This window comes from Oncorhynchus masou, chromosome 2 (genome assembly GCF_036934945.1).
Source record: "Oncorhynchus masou masou isolate Uvic2021 chromosome 2, UVic_Omas_1.1, whole genome shotgun sequence".
NCBI lineage: Eukaryota > Metazoa > Chordata > Actinopteri > Salmoniformes > Salmonidae > Oncorhynchus > Oncorhynchus masou.
In genome coordinates this window covers 18,250,822-18,275,435 of record NC_088213.1, presented here as the reverse complement: position 1 = coordinate 18,275,435, position 24,614 = coordinate 18,250,822, and the positions used below count along the sequence as shown (strand labels likewise).

At 45.4% G+C, this 24,614-nt stretch overlaps 2 protein-coding genes across 3 annotated transcripts in view; one reads left to right on the top strand and one right to left on the bottom strand.

Moving 5' to 3' along the window:
• The window catches only part of sh3gl3a (SH3-domain GRB2-like 3a), a 58,336-nt gene extending 46,215 nt beyond the window's left edge, over positions 1-12,121 (top strand). Inside the window, exons 7-11 of one of the 2 annotated variants that reach the window (XM_064989120.1) lie at positions 1,005-1,108; positions 6,915-7,036; positions 7,221-7,259; positions 8,391-8,450; positions 8,916-12,121. In XM_064989120.1, coding sequence (XP_064845192.1) covers positions 1,005-1,108; positions 6,915-7,036; positions 7,221-7,259; positions 8,391-8,450; positions 8,916-9,118 — 528 coding nt within the window. In that variant the 3' untranslated portion in view covers positions 9,119-12,121. The remainder of the gene's footprint in view (positions 1-1,004; positions 1,109-6,914; positions 7,037-7,220; positions 7,260-8,390; positions 8,451-8,915) is intronic. The other variant, XM_064989130.1, reaches the window with a different exon arrangement.
• Positions 12,122-12,940: 819 nt separating this feature from the next.
• Positions 12,941-14,230, bottom strand: gjd6 (gap junction protein delta 6). Its single transcript, XM_064984438.1, has one exon. It carries the CDS (start codon positions 14,228-14,230, stop codon positions 12,941-12,943), a length of 1,290 nt encoding a protein of 429 aa, XP_064840510.1.
• Between the last annotated feature and the right edge of the window lie 10,384 nt (positions 14,231-24,614).

The following is a 24,614-nucleotide window of genomic DNA, read 5'->3' as shown; positions in this document are numbered from 1 at the left end:
GTACTGGTACCTCTTGTATATTGTTATTATATACCCCTGCACATCAACTCAGTACTGGTACCTCTTGTATATAGCCAAGTTATTACCTCATACCCCTGCACATCAACTCAGTACTGGTACCTCTTGTATATAGCCAAGTTATTACCTCATACCCCTGCACATCAACTCAGTACTGGTACCTCTTGTATATAGCCAAGTTATTACCTCATACCCCTGCACATCAACTCAGTACTGGTACCTCTTGTATATAGCCAAGTTATTACCTCATACCCCTGCACATCAACTCAGTACTGGTACCTCTTGTATATAGCCAAGTTATTACCTCATACCCCTGCACATCAACTCAGTACTGGTACCTCTGGTACCTCATACCCCTGCACATCAACTCAGTACTGGTACCCTTGTATATAGCCAGTTATTACCTCATACCCCTGCACATCAACTCAGTACTGGTACCTCTTGTATATAGCCAAGTTATTACCTCATACCCCTGCACATCAACTCAGTACTGGTACCTCTTGCACATCAACTCAGTACTGGTACCTCTTGTATATAGCCAAGTTATTACCTCATACCCCTGCACATCAACTCAGTACTGGTACCTTTTGTATATAGCCAGGTTATTACCTCATACCCCTGCACATCAACTCATTACTGGTACCTCTTGTATATAAGTTACATGTTATAGTTACTCATTATGTATCTTTTATTACTTTTATTATTACGTGTTTTACTTTTCTATTATTTCTCTATTTTCTTTCCCATCAGAAAGCATTTCACTGTTAGTCCACACCTGTTGGTTACAAAGCATGAAAAAATACAACAGGATTTGAATCAGAATCAGTTGTATATCCCGTATTGACAACAACAGTTGTCACAAAGTGCAGCACTTTACAGTACAATCGCAATGTCAATCTTACCAAGAAATAGTTCACTACATGTTCTTCATACAAGATAAAGTGCTTGACAAGATGGATAATATTCTTGTGTTGTGTGTTTGGTAGGTGGAGCAGGTGAGTCAGCTGTCAGCGTTGGTTGAAGCGGCGTTAGACTACCACCGTCTGTCCTTGGAGATCCTAGAAGACCTCAACACCCAACTACAAAACAGGCAACTAACTAACTACAGCTATCACACTCCACAGTCCCTAAACAGCCTGCCTCCTCGTCTCCTTCCCTTATTCTGCACTGATGTGAAAGAGCTGGACACATGAAAGCAACTCCCTCGTGAGCATCCGCCATTTTGCTTTCACCTTTTCAGTTTTCAATTCAGTAATTCTGATTCAAGTTGAAATTCACTGCCTGAATTAAAAAATCATCCTCAGTTCATATTCTAATTGCACTAAATTGAAAACCAAATTGAAGGAAAACCAACCAATTGAAGGAAAACCAACCAGTTGAAGGAAACAGGACAAGGACAGGAGGAAACCACTTTAGACTATGCAGCCAGTAATGTACACATGTTGTTGGGCCACAGTGGATAACATCGTAATGCCTCCCACAGGGTCTCCTCAGCCAGTAATGTACACATGTTGTTGGGCCACAGTGGATAACATCATAATGCCTCTCACAGGGTATCCTCAGCCAGTAATGTACACATGTTGTTGGGCCACAGTGGATAACATCATAATGCCTCCCACAGGGTATCCTCAGCCAGTAATGCACACATGTTGTTGGGCCACAGTGGATAACATCATAATGCCTCTCACAGGGTATCCTCAGCCAGTAATGTACACATGTTGTTGGGCCACAGTGGATAACATCATAATGCCTCTCACAGGGTATCCTCAGCCAGTAATGTACACATGTTGTTGGGCCACAGTGGATAACATCATAATGCCTCTCACAGGGTATCCTCAGACAGTAATGTACACATGTTGTTGGGCCACAGTGGATAACATCATAATGCCTCTCACAGGGTATCCTCAGACAGTAATGTACACATGTTGTTGGGCCACAGTGGATAACATCATAATGCCTCTCACAGGGTATCCTCAGACAGTAATGTACACATGTTGTTGGGCCACAGTGGATAACATCATAATGCCTCTCACAGGGTATCCTCAGACAGTAATGTACACATGTTGTTGGGCCACAGTGGATAACATCATAATGCCTCTCACAGGGTATCCTCAGCCAGTAATGTACACATGTTGTTGGGCCACAGTGGATAACATCGTAATGCCTCTCACAGGGTATCCTCAGCCAGTAATGTACACATGTTGTTGGGCCACAGTGGATAACATTGTAATGCCTCTCACAGGGTATCCTCAGCCAGTAATGTACACATGTTGTTGGGCCACAGTGGATAACATCATAATGCTTCTCACAGGGTATCCTCAGCCAGTAATGTACACATGTTGTTGGGCCACAGTGGATAACATCATAATGCCTCCCACAGGGTATCCTCAGCCAGTAATGTACACATGTTGTTGGGCCACAGTGGATAACATCATAATGCCTCCCACAGGGTATCCTCAGACAGTAATGTACACATGTTGTTGGGCCACAGTGGATAACATCATAATGCATCTCACAGGGTCTCCTCAGCCAGTAATGTACACATGTTGTTGGGCCACAGTGGATAACATCGTAATGCCTCCCACAGGATATCCTCAGACAGTAATGTACACATGTTGTTGGGCCACAGTGGATAACATCGTAATGCCTCTCACAGGGTATCCTCAGCCAGTAATGTACACATGTTGTTGGGCCACAGTGGATAACATCATAATGCCTCTCACAGGGTATCCTCAGCCAGTAATGTACACATGTTGTTGGGCCACAGTGGATAACATCATAATGCCTCTCACAGGGTATCCTCAGACAGTAATGTACACATGTTGTTGGGCCACAGTGGATAACATCATAATGCCTCTCACAGGGTATCCTCAGACAGTAATGTACACATGTTGTTGGGCCACAGTGGATAACATCATAATGCCTCTCACAGGGTATCCTCAGACAGTAATGTACACATGTTGTTGGGCCACAGTGGATAACATCATAATGCCTCTCAAAGGGTATCCTCAGACAGTAATGTACACATGTTGTTGGGCCACAGTGGATAACATCATAATGCCTCTCACAGGGTATCCTCAGACAGCAATGTACACATGTTGTTGGGCCACAGTGGATAACATCATAATGCCTCTCACAGGGTATCCTCAGCCAGTAATGTACACATGTTGTTGGGCCACAGTGGATAACATCATAATGCCTCTCACAGGGTATCCTCAGCCAGTAATGTACACATGTTGTTGGGCCACAGTGGATAACATCATAATGCCTCTCACAGGGTATCCTCAGCCAGTAATGTACACATGTTGTTGGGCCACAGTGGATAACATCATAATGCCTCTCACAGGGTATCCTCAGCCAGTAATGTACACATGTTGTTGGGCCACAGTGGATAACATCATAATGCTTCTCACAGGGTATCCTCAGCCAGTAATGTACACATGTTGTTGGGCCACAGTGGATAACACCGTAATGCCTCCCACAGGGTATCCTCAGCCAGTAATGTACACATGTTGTTGGGCCACAGTGGATAACATCGTAATGCCTCCCACAGGGTATCCTCAGACAGTAATGTACACATGTTGTTGGGCCACAGTGGATAACATCATAATGCATCTCACAGGGTATCCTCAGACAGTAATGTACACATGTTGTTGGGCCACAGTGGATAACATCATAATGCCTCCCACAGGATATCCTCAGACAGTAATGTACACATGTTGTTGGGCCACAGTGGATAACATCGTAATGCCTCTCACAGGGTATCCTCAGCCAGTAATGTACACATGTTGTTGGGCCACAGTGGATAACATCATAATGCCTCTCACAGGGTATCCTCAGCCAGTAATGTACACATGTTGTTGGGCCACAGTGGATAACATCATAATGCCTCTCACAGGGTATCCTCAGCCAGTAATGTACACATGTTGTTGGGCCACAGTGGATAACATCATAATGCCTCTCACAGGGTATCCTCAGCCAGTAATGTACACATGTTGTTGGGCCACAGTGGATAACATCATAATGCCTCTCACAGGGTATCCTCAGCCAGTAATGTACACATGTTGTTGGGCGACAGTGGATAACATCATAATGCCTCTCACAGGGTATCCTCAGCCAGTAATGTACACATGTTGTTGGGCCACAGTGGATAACATCATAATGCCTCTCACAGGGTATCCTCAGACAGTAATGTACACATGTTGTTGGGCCACAGTGGATAACATCATAATGCCTCTCACAGGGTATCCTCAGACAGTAATGTACACATGTTGTTGGGCCACAGTGGATAACATCATAATGCCTCTCACAGGGTATCCTCAGCCAGTAATGTACACATGTTGTTGGGCCACAGTGGATAACATCATAATGCCTCTCACAGGGTATCCTCAGACAGTAATGTACACATGTTGTTGGGCCACAGTGGATAACATCATAATGCCTCTCACAGGGTATCCTCAGACAGTAATGTACACATGTTGTTGGGCCACAGTGGATAACATCGTAATGCCTCTCACAGGGTATCCTCAGACAGTAATGTACACATGTTGTTGGGCCACAGTGGATAACATCGTAATGCCTCTCACAGGGTATCCTCAGCCAGTAATGTACACATGTTGTTGGGCCACAGTGGATAACATCGTAATGCCTCTACATTTACATTTACATTTAAGTCATTTGGCAGACGCTCTTATCCAGAGCGACTTACAAATTGGTGAATTCACCTTATGACATCCAGTGGAACAGCCACTTTACAGTAGTGCATCTAAATCATTTAAGGGGGGGGGTGAGAAGGATTACTTTATCCTATCCTATGTATTCCTTAAAGAGGTGGGGTTTCAGGTGTCTCCGGAAGGTGGTGATTGACTCTGCTGTCCTGGCGTCGTGAGGGAGTTTGTTCCACCATTGGGGGGCCAGAGCAGCGAACAGTTTTGACTGGGCTGAGCGGGAACTGTACTTCCTCAGTGGTAGGGAGGCGAGCAGGCCAGAGGTGGATGAACGCAGTGCCCTTGTTTGGGTGTAGGGCCTGATCAGAGCCTGGAGGTACTGCGGTGCCGTTCCCCTCACAGCTCCGTAGGCAAGCACCATGGTCTTGTAGCGGATGCGAGCTTCAACTGGAAGCCAGTGGAGAGAGCGGAGGAGCGGGGTGACGTGAGAGAACTTGGGAAGGTTGAACACCAGACGGGCTGCGGCGTTCTGGATGAGTTGTAGGGGTTTAATGGCACAGGCAGGGAGCCCAGCCAACAGCGAGTTGCAGTAATCCAGACGGGAGATGACAAGTGCCTGGATTAGGACCTGCGCCGCTTCCTGTGTGAGGCAGGGTCGTACTCTGCGGATGTTGTAGAGCATGAACCTACAGGAACGGGCCACCGCCTTGATGTTAGTTGAGAACGACAGGGTGTTGTCCAGGATCACGCCAAGGTTCTTAGCGCTCTGGGAGGAGGACACAATGGAGTTGTCAACCGTGATGGCGAGATCATGGAACGGGCAGTCCTTCCCCGGGAGGAAGAGCAGCTCCGTCTTGCCGAGGTTCAGCTTGAGGTGGTGATCCGTCATCCACACTGATATGTCTGCCAGACATGCAGAGATGCGATTCGCCACCTGGTCATCAGAAGGGGGAAAGGAGAAGATTAATTGTGTGTCGTCTGCATAGCAATGATAGGAGAGACCATGTGAGGTTATGACAGAGCCAAGTGACTTGGTGTATAGCGAGAATAGGAGAGGGCCTAGAACAGAGCCCTGGGGGACACCAGTGGTGAGAGCGCGTGGCGAGGAGACAGATTCTCGCCACGCCACCTGGTAGGAGCGACCTGTCAGGTAGGACGCAATCCAAGCGTGGGCCGCGCCGGAGATGCCCAACTCGGAGAGGGTGGAGAGGAGGATCTGATGGTTCACAGTATCGAAGGCAGCCGATAGGTCTAGAAGGATGAGAGCAGAGGAGAGAGAGTTAGCTTTAGCAGTGAGGAGCGCCTCCGTGATACAGAGAAGGACAGTCTCAGTTGAATGACTAGTCTTGAAACCTGACTGATTTGGATCAAGAAGGTCATTCTGAGAGAGATAGCGGGAGAGCTGGCCAAGGACGGCACGTTCAAGAGTTTTGGAGAGAAAAGAAAGAAGGGATACTGGTCTTTAGTTGTTGACATCGGAGGGATCGAGTGTAGGTTTTTTCAGAAGGGGTGCAACTCTCGCTCTCTTGAAGACGGAAGGGACGTAGCCAGCGGTCAGGGATGAGTTGATGAGCGAGGTGAGGTAAGGGAGAAGGTCTCCGGAAATGGTCTGGAGAAGAGAGGAGGGGATAGGGTCAAGCGGGCAGGTTGTTGGGCGGCCGGCCGTCACAAGAAGCGAGATTTCATCTGGAGAGAGAGGGGAGAAAGAGGTCAGAGCACAGGGTAGGGCAGTGTGAGCAGAACCAGCGGTGTCGTTTGACTTAGCAAACGAGGATCGGATGTCGTCGACCTTCTTTTCAGGGTCTCCTCTCACAGGGTCTCCTCAGCCAGTAATGTACACATGTTGTTGGGCCACAGTGGATAACATCATAATGCATCTCACAGGGTATCCTCAGCCAGTAATGTACACATGTTGTTGGGCCACAGTGGATAACATCGTAATGCCTCTCACAGGGTATCCTCAGCCAGTAATGTACACATGTTGTTGGGCCACAGTGGATAACATCATAATGCCTCCCACAGGGTATCCTCAGCCAGTAATGTACACATGTTGTTGGGCCACAGTGGATAACATCATAATGCCTCTCACAGGGTATCCTCAGCCAGTAATGTACACATGTTGTTGGGCCACAGTGGATAACATCATAATGCCTCTCACAGGGTCTCCTCAGCCAGTAATGTACACATGTTGTTGGGCCACAGTGGATAACATCATAATGCCTCCCACAGGATATCCTCAGCCAGCAGTCGACCGAAGAGAGAATTTAAACCAAAGTCCATCATGAGCAGCATTGAGACCATTGACAACACTCAACACAATGGATCATATAGCTCCTCACTCAAGTCCTCAGGTACTGTACGGTAGTGTGTGTGTGTGTGTGTGTGTGTGTGTGTGTGTGTGTGTGTGTGTGTGTGTATCAATTCTGCTCATATTTGTTTTGATCAGCCCCATCAGTTTGTCCATGTTATCCTTTCACCCATTGTTATTTTCCCCAAGTCATAAGTCATGTTATATGTGTCTGTGGTTCTTTGCAGACATCCAGATCAACCACACAGTAAATGGAAATGGGAAAAGTAGGTATACTTGGACTGATCACATCAAACAGGTGTCGCACCCACACATAGTCTTAAAAATGACTTATTCTGCCTCTCTAGAGATAATCTGAGACAAATCAAAACTCCTGTGAAGTCATGATCATTTTTAGCCAAATAATAACTTGCAAGTTCTCTGGCTCCATCAATGTGACTTTAAAAAATACGTTTTCTGCCCTCATGTGGTTAGAGGGTGTAACAACCTCCATGAAAATTACTCTGGGTTAAACCATTAGTGGGAGAAAGGCTAAACTGCCTCAGGATCAGCGTCTAAGGTCAACTTCACCCTACACCGCTAAGAGCAGTTACAAATAGCACACTGAAAAGATCACATCTGTAATAGGTTTAACAGATTAAGATAAAAGCTGTTATCCCCTCAGATTAAAGTTTGTCAGTTTATTTTTGTGATATCCAATTGGTAGTTATAGTCTTGTCCCATCGCTGCAACTCCTGTACGGACTCGGGAGAGGTGAAGGTCGAGAGCCATGCGTCCTCCGAAACACGACCCCGCCAAGCCTCACTGCTTCTTGACACACTGCTCGCTTAACCTGGAAGCCAGCCGCACCAACGTGTCGGAAGAAACACTGTACAGCTGACGACCGAAGTCAGCGTGCATGCACCTGGCCCGCCACAAGGAGCCGCTAGAGCGCGATGGGACAATTACATCCCGTCCGGCCAAACCCTCCCCTAACCCGGACGACGCTGGGCCAATTGTGCGCCGCCTCATTGGTCTCCCGGTCACGGCCAGCTGCAACACAGCCTGGGATCAAACCCGGGTCTGTAGTGACGCCTCTAGCACTGCGATGCAGTGCACCACTCAGGAGGCATCAGTCAATTTATTATTCATTCATCAGATATTGGTTGCTGTTTCAACCATGGCAGGAGTCATCATGTCATGAGTAGGGTCGGGTCGCAAAAGTCACGTATATTTCAACAACAAAAAAATCGTGTTGGAAGAATCCTGGAATCAGGATTGAAAAAGCAGTATATCCGGGGGTCATCCTTTGAGGATTTCTGGAAAACCTGGGAATTTTAGGAAAGTTACAGGCATTGTGTTTGTTGGTGCTTGTCTCATCTTCCATCTCCATGTTTCTCCATCCATCTCTCACCCAGCTGATCCCTTCACCACCGTTCCTCTGTCCTGGCCAGAGAGTCCCACTTTCAACGGCCACCGTGAGTACACACACACACACACACACACACACACACACACACATGCGCACCCTCATACCTTGGTCCAACAACAACCCAGTCTACTGTAACTGTCCTCTACTCCTCCATACTGTCACTATCACACCACTGTCTGTTTGTCTTAATGTGTTGGATTTGTTTTGCTGCACCAACCCACATCAGATCCTTATCAGAGGAAGAGGGAACAGAGAACAGAAGACGATACATGCTGGTGTTTGACAGTTCTCTATTTTTACCCCCTCTCTTCCTACCCCATCCCCCTCTCCTTCCCTCTCCCCCTTCACCTCTTCTCCTCCCTCTCCCCCCACCCCTTCTCCTCCCTCTCCCCCACCTCTTCTCCTCCCTCTCCCCCACCCCTTCTCCTCCCTCTCCCCCTTCACCTCTTCTCCTCCCTCTCCCCCCACCCCTTCTCCTCCCTCCCTCACCCCTTATCCTCCCTCCCTCCAGAATCGGAGGTGCTGGACCAGCCGTGTGCCAGGTCCCTGTATGACTTTGAGCCAGAGAACGATGGTGAGCTGGGCTTTAAGGAGGGTGACATCATCATCCTCACCAACCAGATAGATGACAACTGGTACGAAGGCATGATAAACGGAGACTCTGGCTTCTTCCCAATCAACTATGTGGAGGTTATCGTACCCCTGCCCCAGTGAGACAGGAACGGACAGGACACCACCCAATCAGGGACCAATCTCCAGAGCCCAACCTCCTCACAGCCTCCCCTGGTCCCTACACCCTATGCACCTGTGGAGATCTGAGAGGATTTTGTTATTTTGATCTGAAAGGTATTTCCATATAGATTACACCGGTCGAATCCGCTCAGATCTCCACAGGTGCATAGGGCGCAGGGTCTTGGTGTCGATTTGGGATTATACACAGTGTCCATTTCATCAGACTTCAATCCCCACCCTCAAGCCTCCTGTCATCAACCCCCAGCCTCCAGTCCCTACCCTTACACCCTCAGCCTTAGAAACACAGTACTCAATCCCAAATCGACCCTATACCCTAGACACTTTTGTAGATCTGAAAAGATTGGACAGGTATAAGGAAGGAAGTGGACATTCTACGCAGTCTATCAGAAGGCAGAGTGAAGCTAATCTGATTTTGTTAATACCAATCCTTTAAGATCAATAGGAGTGTGTAGGGGTTAGAGGGGATATGGGTTTATTTGGGATTTCAGCACAACTCTCAGCACAACAACTCCTAGCACAAACCTATGTCTAATTTATTGTCAAAACTCCATGAAATCCCTCGTCTCAGACTACAACCCTCCAATACCCCAGCACCCACACAGCCCCTAACCCAAACCACAAACTCCATGAAATCCTCATATGAAATTGATCACAACACACTTCATCAGTCCTCCTCAGATGACCACGCCTTGCTTTTCGCCACAGACATTCAATAAGTGTACTACTTTTCTCTTTGTCTTTTACAATATTTATTTTCTACATTGTTCTTTTCATGGTTTGTGGAATGTGAAAATCAGGGTTCCTCCCCCAAACTGTGTTCCATTTGGAGCAGCTACAGGTGACGCCATCAGACAAGACGACTAAAATAATCACCTGAAAGTCGCTGTGTAACAGGTGTGGACTAACTGAAGAAAAGTAATTCCAGGTTATCAAAGATGATGCTTTTCTCATGATCTGCCACCATGAGAAAACAAAATGGAGTCTCCTGGAAAAATCTACATTGCTACTGTGCATCTCCGTTTGGTTTGGGTTTTCCTGTGTAACTCTTCTTCAAGTGTTGATGTTGAGTTAGGAGTGGTCTTTTTGTTCCTTTTCTCTGCTGTTATCTGTAGGGCCAGGAGTTATGCCTGACCATGTTACCTGACCAATACAAACTCTAGTCCCTAGTTCTAGGTTATTATAGGCTTTAACATGTGCCCAGAGTTGTTCCTGTTGTCCGTCTGCCTGCTTGTCTGCCTGTTGTGCTCTTAAGTGTTATCCCAAACACATATTTTTAAACTGTAAGGAACTGATTTTACAACTCTGAATGTCCCTCTCTCTCTCTGTGTTTACATGGTCTGGTCTTACTGTGACGTAAAGACTCCTCTAAGGACTGTACCACTGTTCTGTGTCAGACGGGGGTGAATGCCTTGACCCACTTGGACCGTTTAAGTGCTTTTTAAAATGTTGTCTGTATTGCACTGAAGCTTTAGACCCGAACGCACACCTCCGGACATGCACATACTGTATGTTTTCTAGTTTCTCCTCAAGCACTGCACTTTCTATGTCCTTCACCATGAGAGTACAGTACTGTCTGATGGTGAATAAATAGATTGATATGGACCACGATATGTACTGTATGTGATGAAACAGTTTGTCTGCCATGTAACGTCAGACCACCATTGTAGATTGAATGAAGTCTCAAAATGATACACATTAAAGGCATACTTTGTCACTTTTCTTTCCCCTGTGGTAGTGCCACAAAGTACTTACACACTCGAAACCAAACTAACACTGTTTGATTCACATCAGTCAGGCTCTTCTTTGTCTTTGTACTTTGCACTTGCAAAGACTCTCAAGCCTTCAAAACAAACAGGTGTTATCTAAGGTCTCACAGGTGACCAGAAATAGAAGCAATGAAGTGTGCCTTTCATGAGATATGCCTGTCTAGTATCATGTCTGAAGTCCGATAACCCTGGGCTTATTTAGGAAGTGCAGCGTTGCTCTGACCTGACCTTCTAATTGACACATCTCTTTGGCCTGATAGTTGGTTCTTAACTGCCAATAGCCTCTCTCTCTCTGCTGAGAGTGGAATTTATCACAGCTCTTTAATAAGTATTATGTACTGTGTATATATAGCTCTGGACTTTATATGTTCACCATTCAACAGAATGGATAACTCCAGAATGATTGAACAACAATGCCATAACTGAATAATCACCATGGATGGTCATTTGTTTTCCTTTTTAATTTAGAAAAACAGTATTTAAAAAGCCACTGTAGTGTGTGGACATTCCCTTTACCCAAAAGTCTGGATTGGGTTTTTCTACCAAAATACACTTAAACATTCTTAAGCATCTTCTTTCTCTAAGTATAACCATGTTCTGGACCAACTACACGAACTAAACAACAGGGACCATATCTAAAGGTAATACACACAGTTTTCATATTGCTAGTGAATATGGAAAACCCCTGTTTGCATGATTTAAAAAGAAAGATTGTAGCCACGGATTTGATTGTGAGAGAGAAAACAGATTTTTATAGGAGGCAGCATAAGAAAAGGAAAAACCTTCACTGTGGAAGAAGATAGTTCTGAAGCCCAACCCTTCTGTTCTGTAATAGCCTGCTGCTTTCTTAAGGTGTCTGTCTGATGGTTGACAGTGTGTCCCCGTCCCATTTGGGACAAAGCCACTGTGTGACGACTGAGATGACACTTCCCCAACACTACAGCTGGACTATATGTCTATGTCCACTGTTACTATTCTCTTTGCTCTACTTAACCAGCTCTGAAACCTCTCTGTTCAGTGTCACTTCACCCCAAACTTAGTCGATGGAAACTGGCTGTACATACTTCATCACCTCCTTTTTGTATTTTATTTATTTTCTGGAACATAATCTATATAAAATGTGTTTTATTGATGTTGTAAATGAATATATTAATACGTACTGTATATTGCATAAATAAATGAAAAGCAATTACTGAGCCATCTTTGATGTTGTTTTAAAATAGTTTAATAACTTTTAACACGTTTGCCTTTTCAGTATTTATTTGTTCCTACCATACACAGCACAGTTCCAGTATGTATGAGTCTCTCAACACAGTGAATGAAAAACATTTAAAAATCCTCATAAGTATTGAAAGTGATGGACAATTAATCCTTTCCTGAATAGACTTGAGTGGAGATGGACTTTACTTCAGCCCTTCCACTTCCGCTTCAATTCTACAGATTCTATAAGTAGCCGTCATAACTGAGGGCCCAGAGCCCTGCTACGAAGTAACATTTTACACATATAGGACAATGGACACGCATAGAACTGTCCTTGGTCCAGTACAAGGTGGAAAATGTACATTTTCATCCTTTTAGTGGATTTGAGGTTTTAAGACTCACCAGGTATATCATGTCTATAGACCAGTGATTCTGAAATGGCAGGAGAGGGCTGAAATATTTTGGTTTGTGGCTGGAACGACTTGTTCTATTCTAACTTTAGTCAAAAATGTTGAGTCAGTCAAAATGTGTCTCTATTCCTAAAGGTTTTGTGCGTCATAAATGCTTGAGAACCACAGTTGTAAACAGCACAGTGCTGAGGGAAGCTTGGTCAAATGTTCGCTCATATCCACACCTCAGACACTCAGGTACTCTGTTTGGTGTATATTCTCTATTTCCTTGGGAAACAACATTACCAGTGATGAGTACCACAGTACATCTGTATGGACTTGCAAATACAGCGTACTGTAACAAGTCATTCCCTAGTAGTTGTCATGGAATAATGCCAGAGAACTATACAGCGTTTCAATGCTTTCATTCATATCCAGACCTCCGTACTGCGCAGCTTGGATTTCCAGCCCTTCCCTTTGCTCTTCAGAAGCTGTGTCTCTCCTCTCTGGAGCTCCTGGTTGTTGGGAAGCTGCAGCTCTGTCTCTATACCAGCATCAGGCTCCTTATTAAATGGGGAACAGTTCCCAGCACAGGTCCAGTCAGGCCGGTGGTCGACTACCAGATCCAAGTTCGGTAGCAACGTCGTACTGGTGACATCCCTAAGGCCCAGAGATGACATCAGTGAGGGGCTGTCGGGAGAGAAAGTCTCAAAGGTTTCCTGCCCCCCTTTCTCTACCCCATAATTCCCCCATGATCCTCCCTCCCTGAGCCTCACGGAGTGTCTGATCTTCTTCCATCCTAGATGATTAAGCTCCAGAAGGTTGAGGAGGATGCAGAAGAGCCCCACGCAGAACATGAAGAGGAGGAAGATGGTTTTCTCTGTGGGCCGTGACACGTAGCAGTCCACGGGCTGCGTGCAGGGTGGGGCCTTGCACAAAAAGTGGACGGGCACTCGGAAGCCGAAGAGGAACCACTGGGCCATGACAAAGCCCACCTCCAGCAGCGCCCGGAAACACACATGGAACACGTAGTACTTGGAGAGGACGCCTCCGGTTCCTCCTCCACCTCCAGGACCCCCCGGTGCATCGTAGTGGCTATTTCTGTAGACACGACCCCTGGCCTGGGTTAGAGACGTGGCGGTGGTGGCTGTAGTGGTGGCAGCTCCCTTTAGGAGGCTCTGACTCTGGGCAGTGATTCCCTCCAAGACATTGGCCAAGCTGTGACCTAAGTGCCGGTGTGAACGGATGGAGCAGCTATCCGAGTCACAGCTCCGGTTGAATGCCTCTCGACCTCCATCCTCCCCCCCGTCTCGAGGCCAGTCCCTTGGGTTAACCCCCTGGCCCTGTCCGCTGTGTCCCTGCCCGCTGTGTCCCTGCCCGCTGTGTCCCTGCCCGCTGTGTCCCTGCGGCAGCTTCGACAGATTATGCCACGTATATATGAGAAAACAGAGAGACGGAGTCGAGACGCTGATGATGTGGAAGACCCAGAAGCGTGGCTGTGAGATGGGTGCAAAGGCATCATAGCAGACTGTGGCGCAGCCCGGCTGCAGGGTGTTGCACACAAACATCTCCTGCTCATCGGCATACACGTCCTCAGTCGCCACGGCAATGATGAGGAGGCGAAAGATCACCATGACGGTGAGCCAGAGGCGTCCAATCATGGTGGAGTGCTGGTGGACGGCGTCCAGGAGACGTTTGAGGAGCGTCCACTCCGTCATAATGGCCGTCTTCCTCTCAGAAAGTCAAGAGGATTCTAATACAGTGGAACACAGCGGTCTAGGAACACAACGGTCTAGGAACACAGCGGTCTAGGAACACAGCGGTCTAGGAACACAGCGGTCTAGGAACACAACGGTCTAGGAACACAGCGGTCTAGGAACACAGCGGTCTAGGAACACAGCGGTCTAGGAACACAGCGGTCTAGGAACACAGCGGTCTAGGAACACAGCGGTCTAGGAACACAGCGGTCTAGGAACACAGCGGTCTAGGAACACAGCGGTCTAGGAACACAGCGGTCTAGGAACACAGCGGTCTAGGAACACAGCGGTCTAGGAACACAGCGGTCTAGGAACACAGCGGTCTAGGAACACAGCGGTCTAGGAACACAGCGGTCTAGGAACACAGCGGTCTAGGAACACAGCGGTCTAGGAACACAGCGATCTAGGAACACAACGGTCTAGGAACACAACGGTCTAGGAACACAACGGTCTAGGAACACAGCGGTCTAGGAACACAGCGGTCTAGGAACACAACGGTCTAGGAACACAACGGTCTAGGAACACAGCGGTCTAGGAACACAGCGGTCTAGGAACACAGCGGTCTAGGAACACAGCGGTCTCATCCACACCTCCATGCTCTTCCTTGGTTTTAGATCAGATATAGCACTGGATCCACTCTTCTTCTGGATGTACTGACATACAGCACTCTGACCGCTGGCGTCTCGGGGAAGAACGAGAGCTGCCTGGTGTAGCCTACAGCGGCATGTAAAGCGCTTTGCACACTGAAAAGCGTTATGTAAATCCAATCAATTATAATGTAGGCAGTTCTCCTCTCCGCCAGTCCTGGATGTACAGGAAACAGGTGCTGTAGATCCACTGTAGCCCTGGATAGCTTGCCTGGAACACACAGTGGTCAAAGAAGGGCAACACCTCCCTTCATCCACCCTCCTGTGTTGTAGATGTAATAAAGCCCTGGATGGTTTTCCCCTGTCTGTTCTGAAATACACCGCTCTGACTTGCAGCTCCAACACTCCTCTGGGTCCACTCCAACCCTGGCTGTCTTCGGAGGAAATACCTGAGGACCGTCACTCTGAGCTGGGGCTACAGCCCTGGGTCCACTCCAACCCTGGCTGTCTTCGGAGGAAATACCTGAGGACCGTCACTCTGAGCTGGGGCTACAGCCCTGGGTCCACTCCAACCCTGGCTGTTTTCGGAGGAAATACCTGAGGACCGTCACTCTGAGCTGGGGCTACAGCCCTGGGTCCACTCCAACCCTGGCTGTCTTCGGAGGAAATACCTGAGGACCGTCACTCTGAGCTGGGGCTACAGCCCTGGGTCCACTCCAACCCTGGCTGTCTTCGGAGGAAATACCTGAGGACCGTCACTCTGAGCTGGGGCTACAGCCCTGGGTCCACTCCAACCCTGGCTGTCTTCGGAGGAAATACCTGAGGACCGTCACTCTGAGCTGGGGCTACAGCCCTGGGTCCACTCCAGTCTTGGACCCATTCTAACCTTGATTGTACTAGCATACAGACTGTATCCCGCCGCCCTAAAATATACAGCAATACACTGATCTCCTCTAGCACTGGCTGCCCTGCAGTAGAGCCCTCCCCTCACGCCAGCCGTCCTGTAGTACAAGACTCTTAGGATATCCACTGGTTGTAGATGCACTGGAGTCCCAGCTCCTCTGTAAATAGACAGGCAGCCACTCTCCTGTCTCCTGTCTCTGAACCAGAGAAGTGGAGTCATCTCGGCAAGTGAGCCATCCCATCCCGGCACTTCTTCAAAGATAAGGAATGATTCTAAACACACACACATACACAAATGAATGGACACACACACAAAAACAGTCTCACACACACATTCATAGACGGACACAAAGGCACACATGTATTTTCACACACACACACACACACACACACACACACACACACACACACACACACACACACACACACACACACACACACACACACACTAGCCAGCTGGACAAATGGCCACTTGACACCACTCCCATGGCATGCCCTCTCTCTCTTGTCTTCAGGGTTCCGTTTTAAACCCCCTTCTAAGAGACTCTCCCTACTACTTTAGAGAGCTGACTGATAATGCTGGCTGATGTACATTCTTTATAGATTACTCTGTGGCCTGAAGACATGGCAATGAGCTTGTCCATGAATGAACATCAATGTATAAATGTTACCCTGATACAGAATCCAAACAGAGGTATTTTTCGTTATCAACGATTAAAAAGTTTAAAAGCATTTTTACACTTTTGACTTGAAGAAGGTGCTAACTCGATTTCTTGGAGCCTTGAGTACTGTTGGTTTATTTAGTTGTATACGCAAATTGTTTATTATATTTGTGTATTCATGTTTGCGATATCAACTTATAGATTATGAATGACTATAAAATGTTTTTCTGTCTCTTAGCAAATATAAATATTTTTAACCCTTAGCTTACAAGATGGAAGCTTGTACAGAAACACACTTTCAATGGGAAATGAATGTTGCTTTAGGATTGCAAAATTCTGGTAACTTTCCACAAATTCACTGGAGTATTTCCCCTTATTCTCATCCTTATTCCAAGAGTCTTCCAACCAGAATGTCTAGAATACTTAGGAATTTTGGAAAAGTGACTGGAATTGTGCAACCTTAGCTCGCTTAGATTCTACCAAAATAGAAAGATTTAGGGTAAAACAACGGACAATAAAGTGAATGATATTTTATCTTCTGTCTTGTTGTTGTGGCTGCTCCTCTCTGATCACTAGCCAATCCTGTTATCAGTGCTTTAAAAAAGACCCTTGAAACGTCTGCCACCATCAAATGACAGAGACCCCACAGATAAAACAGTCCCTGAACCGTTGGCTTACTTCAAACAGCCCTGTCTAGACATGTCTGACTCTGTCTGTCTGTCTGTCTGGGCTTTTCTGGAAATTATACTTCATATAAGTGTGCTTCAAATGTAGCGCTTTATCAATATGTCCGTCCGTCCGTCCAGCCAGCCAGCCATGTATGACTGGGTCTGTCTGTCTGTCTGAGTCTCAGCTCTCTCTGTCTGTTAGTCTGTCTGTCTGGGTCTCAGCTCTCTCTGTCTGTTAGTCTGTCTGTCTGAGTCTCAGCTCTCTCTGTCTGTTAGTCTGTCTGTCTGGGTCTCAGCTCTCTCTGTCTGTTAGTCTGTCTGTCTGGGTCTCAGCTCTCTCTGTCTGTCTGGGTCTGTCTGTCTGTCTGGGTCTCAGCTCTCTCTGTCTGTTAGTCTGTCTGTCTGGGTCTCAGCTCTCTCTGTCTGTTAGTCTGTCTGTCTGGGTCTCAGCTCTCTCTGTCTGTTAGTCTGTCTGTCTGGGTCTCAGCTCTCTCTGTCTGTTAGTCTGTCTGTCTGGGTCTCAGCTCTCTCTGTCTGTTAGTCTGTCTGTCTGGGTCTCAGCTCTCTCTGTCTGTTATTCTGCCTGTCTGGGTCTCAGCTCTCTCTGTCTGTCTGTCTGGGTCTCAGCTCTCTCTGTCTGTTAGTCTGTCTGTCTGGGTCTCAGCTCTCTCTGTCTGTTATTCTGCCTGTCTGCCTGTCGATCGATCAATGGGTCTGTCTGTCCTGGTGCCAGCACTCTGTCACACAATGTTAGTTTAACAGAATAAAAATGATCTGAATAGAGTGGGTCACACACAATCAACAGAACACACTCCTGCTTGTGAGCAAAATGACAAATATTAAAAAACATTAAAAAAAACATTTAAACCATTTTAATATCTAATATGTCAATGTCTCTAAAGTTTGGTACTGCTTATTCGCACTTCACGAGAGGAGGGATCCATTGGATTTAACCCTCTGTGTGTACTCTGTGGAGTGACTGTGGAGGGGCCCCTCAAGTCGTCCGCTTGGGGGATTACAGGGGCCCCATCCCTAGACAAAGGAAGTGAACTCAGGGGCCAGGCAGAGAGAGAGAGAGAGAGAGAGAGAGAGAGAGAGAGAGAGAGACAAACAGACAGACAGAGGTAGTCGGAGAGAGAGAAGGCAATAATGGCCTTCTATGCCATCAAAAGGAAGAAAAAAATTTGACATACCAATAAGGATCTGGCAAAAAATACTTGAATCAAAATATAAAACCTCATTGCCCTTTATGGTTGTGAGGTCTGGGGTCCAATCACCAATCAAGAATTCACAAAATGGGACAAACACCAAATTGCAAAAATATCCTCAGTGTACAATGTAAAACGCCAAATAATGTATGCAGAGCAGAATTAGGCTGATACCTGCTAATTATAAAAATCCAGAAAAGAGACGTTAAATTCTAAAACCACCTAAAAGGAAGCGATTCCCAAACCTTCCATAACAAAGCCATCACCTACAGGGAGATGAACCTGGAGAAGAGTAACCTAAGCAAGCTGGTCCTGGGGTTCTGTTCACAAACACCCCACAGAGCCCCAGATCAGCAACACAATTAGACCCAACCAAATCATGAGAAATAAACAGATAATTACTTGACACATTGGAAAGAACTAACAAAAAAACAGAGCAAACTAGAATGCTATTTGGCCCTAAACAGAGAGTGCACAGTGGCAGAATACCTGACCACTGTGACTGACCCAAACTTAAGGAAAGCTTTGACTATATAGAGACTGAGTGAGCATAGCCTTGCTATTGAGAAAGGCCGCCATAGGCAGACCTGACTCTCAAGGGAAAACAGGCTATGTGCACACTGCCCACAAAATGAGGTGGAAACTGAGTTGCACTTCCTAGCCTCCTGCCCAATGTATGACCATATTAGAGACACATATTTCCCCCAGATTACACAGATCCACAAAGAATTTGAAAACAAGCCCAATTTTGATAAACTCCCATATCTACTATGTGAAATACCACAGTGTGCCATCACAGCAGCAAGATTTGTGACCTGTTGCCACAAGAAAAGGTCAACCAGTGAAGAACAAACACCATTGTAAATACAACCCACATTTATGTTTATTTATTTTATCTTTTGTACTTTAACTTTGTGTACATCGTTACAACACTGTATATATATTTACATATAACATGACATTTGTAATGTCTTTATTGTTTTGGAACTTCTGGAGTGTAATGTTTACGGTTCATTTTTATTTGTTTATTTCACTTTTGTATATTATCTACTTCACTTGCTTTGGCAACGTTAACATATGTTTCCCATGGCAATAAAGCCCCTTGAATTGATTTGAATTGAGCGACAGAGGGAGAGAAAGAGAGAGAGAGAGAGAGAGAGAGAGAGAGAGAGAGGGAGGTGGGGGAAAGCGTGTAACATTTGCATAAAGATAATTACATCTGTAATCATTTTGTATATTGTATTGAGATATAGATATATATATATATATATATAGAGAGAGAGAGAGAGAGAGAGAGACAGAGAGAGAGAGAGACAGAGGGAGACAGAGAGGGAGACAGAGAGAGAGAGAGACATAGAGCGAGAGAGACAGAGAGAGAGACAGAGAGAGAGAGACAGAGAGACATATTATCTACCTTACTTGCTTTGGCAATGTTAACACATGTTACCCATGCCAATAAAGCCCCTTGAATTGAATTGAGAGAGACAGAGAGATTTGTGACCTGTTGCTACGAGAAAAGGGCAACCAGTGAAGAACAAACACCATTGTAAAAACAACCCATATTTATGCTTATTTATTTTATCTTGTGTCCTTTAACCATTTGTACATTGTTAAAACACTGTATATATATATATAATATGACATTTGTAATGTCTTTATTGTTTTGAAACTTCTCTATGTGTAATGTTTGCTGTTCATTTTTACTGTTTATTTCACTTTATATATTCACTTTATATATTATCTACCTCACTTGCTTTGGCAATGTTAACACATGTTTCCCATGCCAATAAAGCCATTGAATTGAGATAGAGAGAGAGAGAGAGAGAGAGAGAGAGACAGTGAGACAGTGAGACAGAGAGAGACAGAGAGTGAGAGACAGAGAGTGAGAGACAGAGAGACAGAGAGAGAGAGAGAGAGAGAGAGAGAGCTAGAGAGAGAGACAGAGAGAGAGAGAGAGAGAGAGAGAGACAGAGAGAGAGAGAGAGAGAGAGAGAGAGAGACAGAGAGACAGAGAGAGAGAGAGAGAGAGAGAGAGACAGTGAGTGAGAGACAGAGAGACAGAGAGAGAGAGAGAGACAGAGAGAGAGTGAGAGACAGAGAGAGAGACCTAAACTTAAGGAAGTCTTTGTGTCACGACTTCCACCAAAGGGGGCTCCTCTTCCTGTTTGGGCGGCGCTCTGCGGTCGTCGTCGCCGGTCTACTAGCTGCCACTGATCCTTTTTCCTTTTCTTTTGGTTATGTCTGTTTTGTGTTTCACCTGGTTTCATTTTGGTTAATTAGGGGAGGTATTTAATTCGACATTTCCTTTGGGGTTTTATGCGGGATTGTTTTCGTTTGAACTGTCAGTGAATTTGGGTTTTGTTTTATTAGCTCATGTTTTACAGGTGTTTTTTCCCTGGACTGTGTCTGAGTGGGGTTTTCGTGGCTGTTACTGTAGTCCGGTGTCCTGTTGTTTTTTGAGCAAGTTAAATAAAACACCCTTTTCTTTGGAACTGGTTTCTCCTGCGCCTGACTCCACACCCACATCTCCTTGGGGAGATCTCACACTTTGACTATGTACAGACTCAGTGAGCATAGCCTTGCTATTGAGAAAGGCCGCCATAGGCAGACATGGCTCTCAAGAGAAGACAGGCTATGTAAACACTGCCCACAAAATGAGGTGGAAACTGAGTTGCACTTCTTAACCTCCTGCCCAATGTATGACCATATTAGAGACACATATTTCCCTCAAATTACAGAAACCAACAAAGAATTTGAAAACAAGCCCAATTTTGACAAGCTCCCATATAATTTGGGTGAAATACCAGTGTGCCATCACAGCAGCAAGATTTGTGACCTGTTGCCACAAGAAAAGGTCAACCAGTGAAGAACAAACACCATTGTAAATACAACCCATTTATGTTGATTTATTTTCCCTTTTGTACTTTAACTATTTGCACATAATATGACATTTGAAATGTCTTTGCTCTTTTGTAACTTTTATGAGTGTAATGTTTACTATTCATTTGTATTGTTTATTTCACTTTTGTTTATGATCTACTTCACTTGCTTTGACAATGTAAACATATGTTTACCATGCCAATAAAGCCCTTAAATTGAAATTGAATTGAAAGAGAGAGTGGCGACGAGACACAACTCCATCTCATCCTAAACCCCTGCCCCCAACTTCACCCTAGCTCCGTCTTGACAGACCCCCCTTCTAAAAACAGGAAGTCCTTTTTCCAAGGCAATGTGACGTTGGGAATCATTTGTGGTGTTTCTATTATGGGAGGTAATCTGTTGCGTCTGGGGTTGTGTGTGCTACTGCTGCAGGAGTGTCAGAGGAATTATCCACCCTCTCCGGTTGTTCATGACAGTATGCCCACGGATGTCCGGAACTCTGTACCTCTGGGCTTTGTCAAGAGGCAGCCAGTGAATGAATGGCAGACAGGATTAGAAGGAGAGGGGGGGGGGGGGGTGGGGGAGAGAGGAGGAGAGCATGTGAGACAGAGAGAGAGAGAGAGAGAAACTCACAGAGACCAGCTTTGCCAGTCCTAGAGTAAGTCTCTCTCCACCCCAACAAGTCCTCTTCAGAGTGCTCCAGCAATACTTTCATCTGAGCTTAGTGTGAACGTATAATGAGAATAGAAGCCATATAGATATGAATGGAAAGGCCTCTTTTACTGGCCTTGCCTGCTCGCTACTAATCTCTAATCTTGCAGACAGTGGCAAATGCTTTCTCACGTTCTCTCAGTTTATAGGCTACAAAATCTTCCTCCCTGACACTTTTATTAAAAATATTGCAGCAGTTTCTCTCCCCCTATTGTGAATGATTTCAAAATGTTGTTGACACAATGGTTTAGACCCCAACTCCTTCCCATAACATCTACAATAACAGGTTAAATCAGCACGGGCTTTTTCAACTCTGAATCACTGCTTGCACAAAACCCGAGGGAAGAACAACCCTGACTATTTATCTATTTATCAAGTCAAACTCAGTTTGGTGATGGAGGCAGAAAGTGACATCACAAGGCAGGATCAAAGAACCAGTTATCTTCCCTAAATATTCAACAACAAAAACACTTCATATAATCCCAGTTCACAGAAAAAAACTGACTAGAAACTATAATGGCATGATTTACTGGATATATCTCCCACCCAAATTCATTTGCTTCCTTCCTAATAAAATAGAAAATCCCCAAGTACATATCAACGTTTATCGAAGTCAGCTGGCTTACTTATAGGATCCTGCTTTGTGATGCACCCCTCTGATGTCATTCTGCTGCCTACCTAAGTACTTCTTCCATCCTGCCCTCGTTGCCTCATTGAGTAGGCTCTCAGACACAGACAACTGGAGGGTCTGAGCTGTGGGCTCTGTGGGAGACGTATTAAACACTTTACAGTCTGCTGCCTCCATTGACAGTCATGACAGAGTGTCAGACCTATTGAATTCTATAGTCAAGGCTTAGTTGATCTGCTATGAGGAATGTGGTAAAAAGATCTCCATCCCACTTCGAATTTCCTCTGGCCTGAATAGATGGTCACAGCAAGTGTGCTCTCTAAAGTGCAGAAATCATTATACAGTACACTGTCTCTGTCAAACAAAAATGAAGTATAACAAAACTACTGCACTACAGTACACTGTCTGTCAACGTAGAATACAAAAATGAAGTATAACGAAACTACTGCATCATTATACAGTACACTGTCTCTGTCAACGTAGAATACAAAAATGAAGTATAACAAAACTACTGCATCATTATACAGTACACTGTCTGTCAACGTAGAATACAAAAATGAAGTATAACAAAACTACTGCATCATTATACAGTACACTGTCTCTGTCAACGTAGAATACAAAAATGAAGTATAACAAAACTTCTCTTCCCTCATCCAAAGAATTCACGTGTACTTCCCTGTCAAATGAATAATATCAACCAAAATAAAAGAGTACACCAAAACCCTTGCCTCAGGCACCACCTTCGCTCCCCCAGGGAAGGTTTATTCTAGGAGCATTACCATATGGACCGAGCCGCGGGCTCAGTGAGTGAAAGGGCCTTGGTAGAGGCTGTCTGTAACAGGATTATGGGGATATTATGGTGAGTAGGAGTGTCTCCCGGTGTAACTGGCTGTGATGTGAATAGGATGTCTGTGTGTCTGGTCTGATCAGGGCCGAGGCTGGGGGAGGACTACTCTCCTCTCCTCTACTCCAGATAATCCTTTACTGTTCTCTTCTCAGCCCCTGGCCGACCGCTCGACCTTCAGGATACTTCATCTGCAGCCACACACACGCTGCTACTGCTGCGACTGAGTTTCTCACTCTCTCTGTCTCACACACACAGAAACTCACACAGAAAGGGATATAGAGAAGAGAGAGAGACAGAGAAATAGCAAGCAGCCCTTGAGAGTAGGGCTTCACACTTTTTATTGAGCCCTGGTGACATGAAGAACTCTACTGGGATGGTAAGATCACTTGTTTACTTCTCTGACTGTCTCTCTCTCTCTCTCTCTCTCTCCCTCTGTCGCTCTGTCTCTCTCTCTCTAAAAATGTCAATACCAGTGTGTTTACATTCAAAATAACTAGTTGTTTCCTCAGAAAATTCCCATTTTGGCATGTCCCACATCAAGATTTGAAGCCACTTTATTTAACCTCTTGACCTGGGAAAACATGATTTATTATGAAGTTCAACACGTGCTCTTCATGACAGAATGTTACAATGAGGTGAAATGAATAGATTGACAGAATGACATGACCCTAAAGGCAGTCTACTCATAGAATGATGACCCATGTGTGTTTGGTGTTATCTTGGCTGTGCCTACAGTAGCAGCTTAGGTATCGGTGTATTGGCGCTAGTGTTTTGGTGATTCAGTGAAATTGTTTGTGATACTGAACATGTGGGCTATACTGTCTCTGCAAGAAGGCTTTGGTCGTGAAAGAAGTACTCAACTTTAGAAAAAATACTAAATTAATTGAAATTAGCAAATATTTAGTCAATTCAATTGAACATTAGTTGTATGTTTTATATGAATCATTGCATTATTAGGCTTAAAGCTAGAATCTGCAGTTAATATAATAACAAAACAGAAACCCCGCCTTTGTTTTGGTAAAAAACTGAGGGATAGGGCTGGAGAAATGTAACCACTCTCAAATTCAAAGACAGAGCTCTGGATGCAAAGACTGACCTTCTATGGTATTAAAATGACAGTTTTAATCATGTTTTAACGCTATACAGTGTGTGTTTACATTTACGTTGTTGACAAACATTGGAGTAAAACAAGCTTATATTTGGGGTTCTGATGGGTTACAACAGTTGATCTAAGCTCATGAAGCATTTATA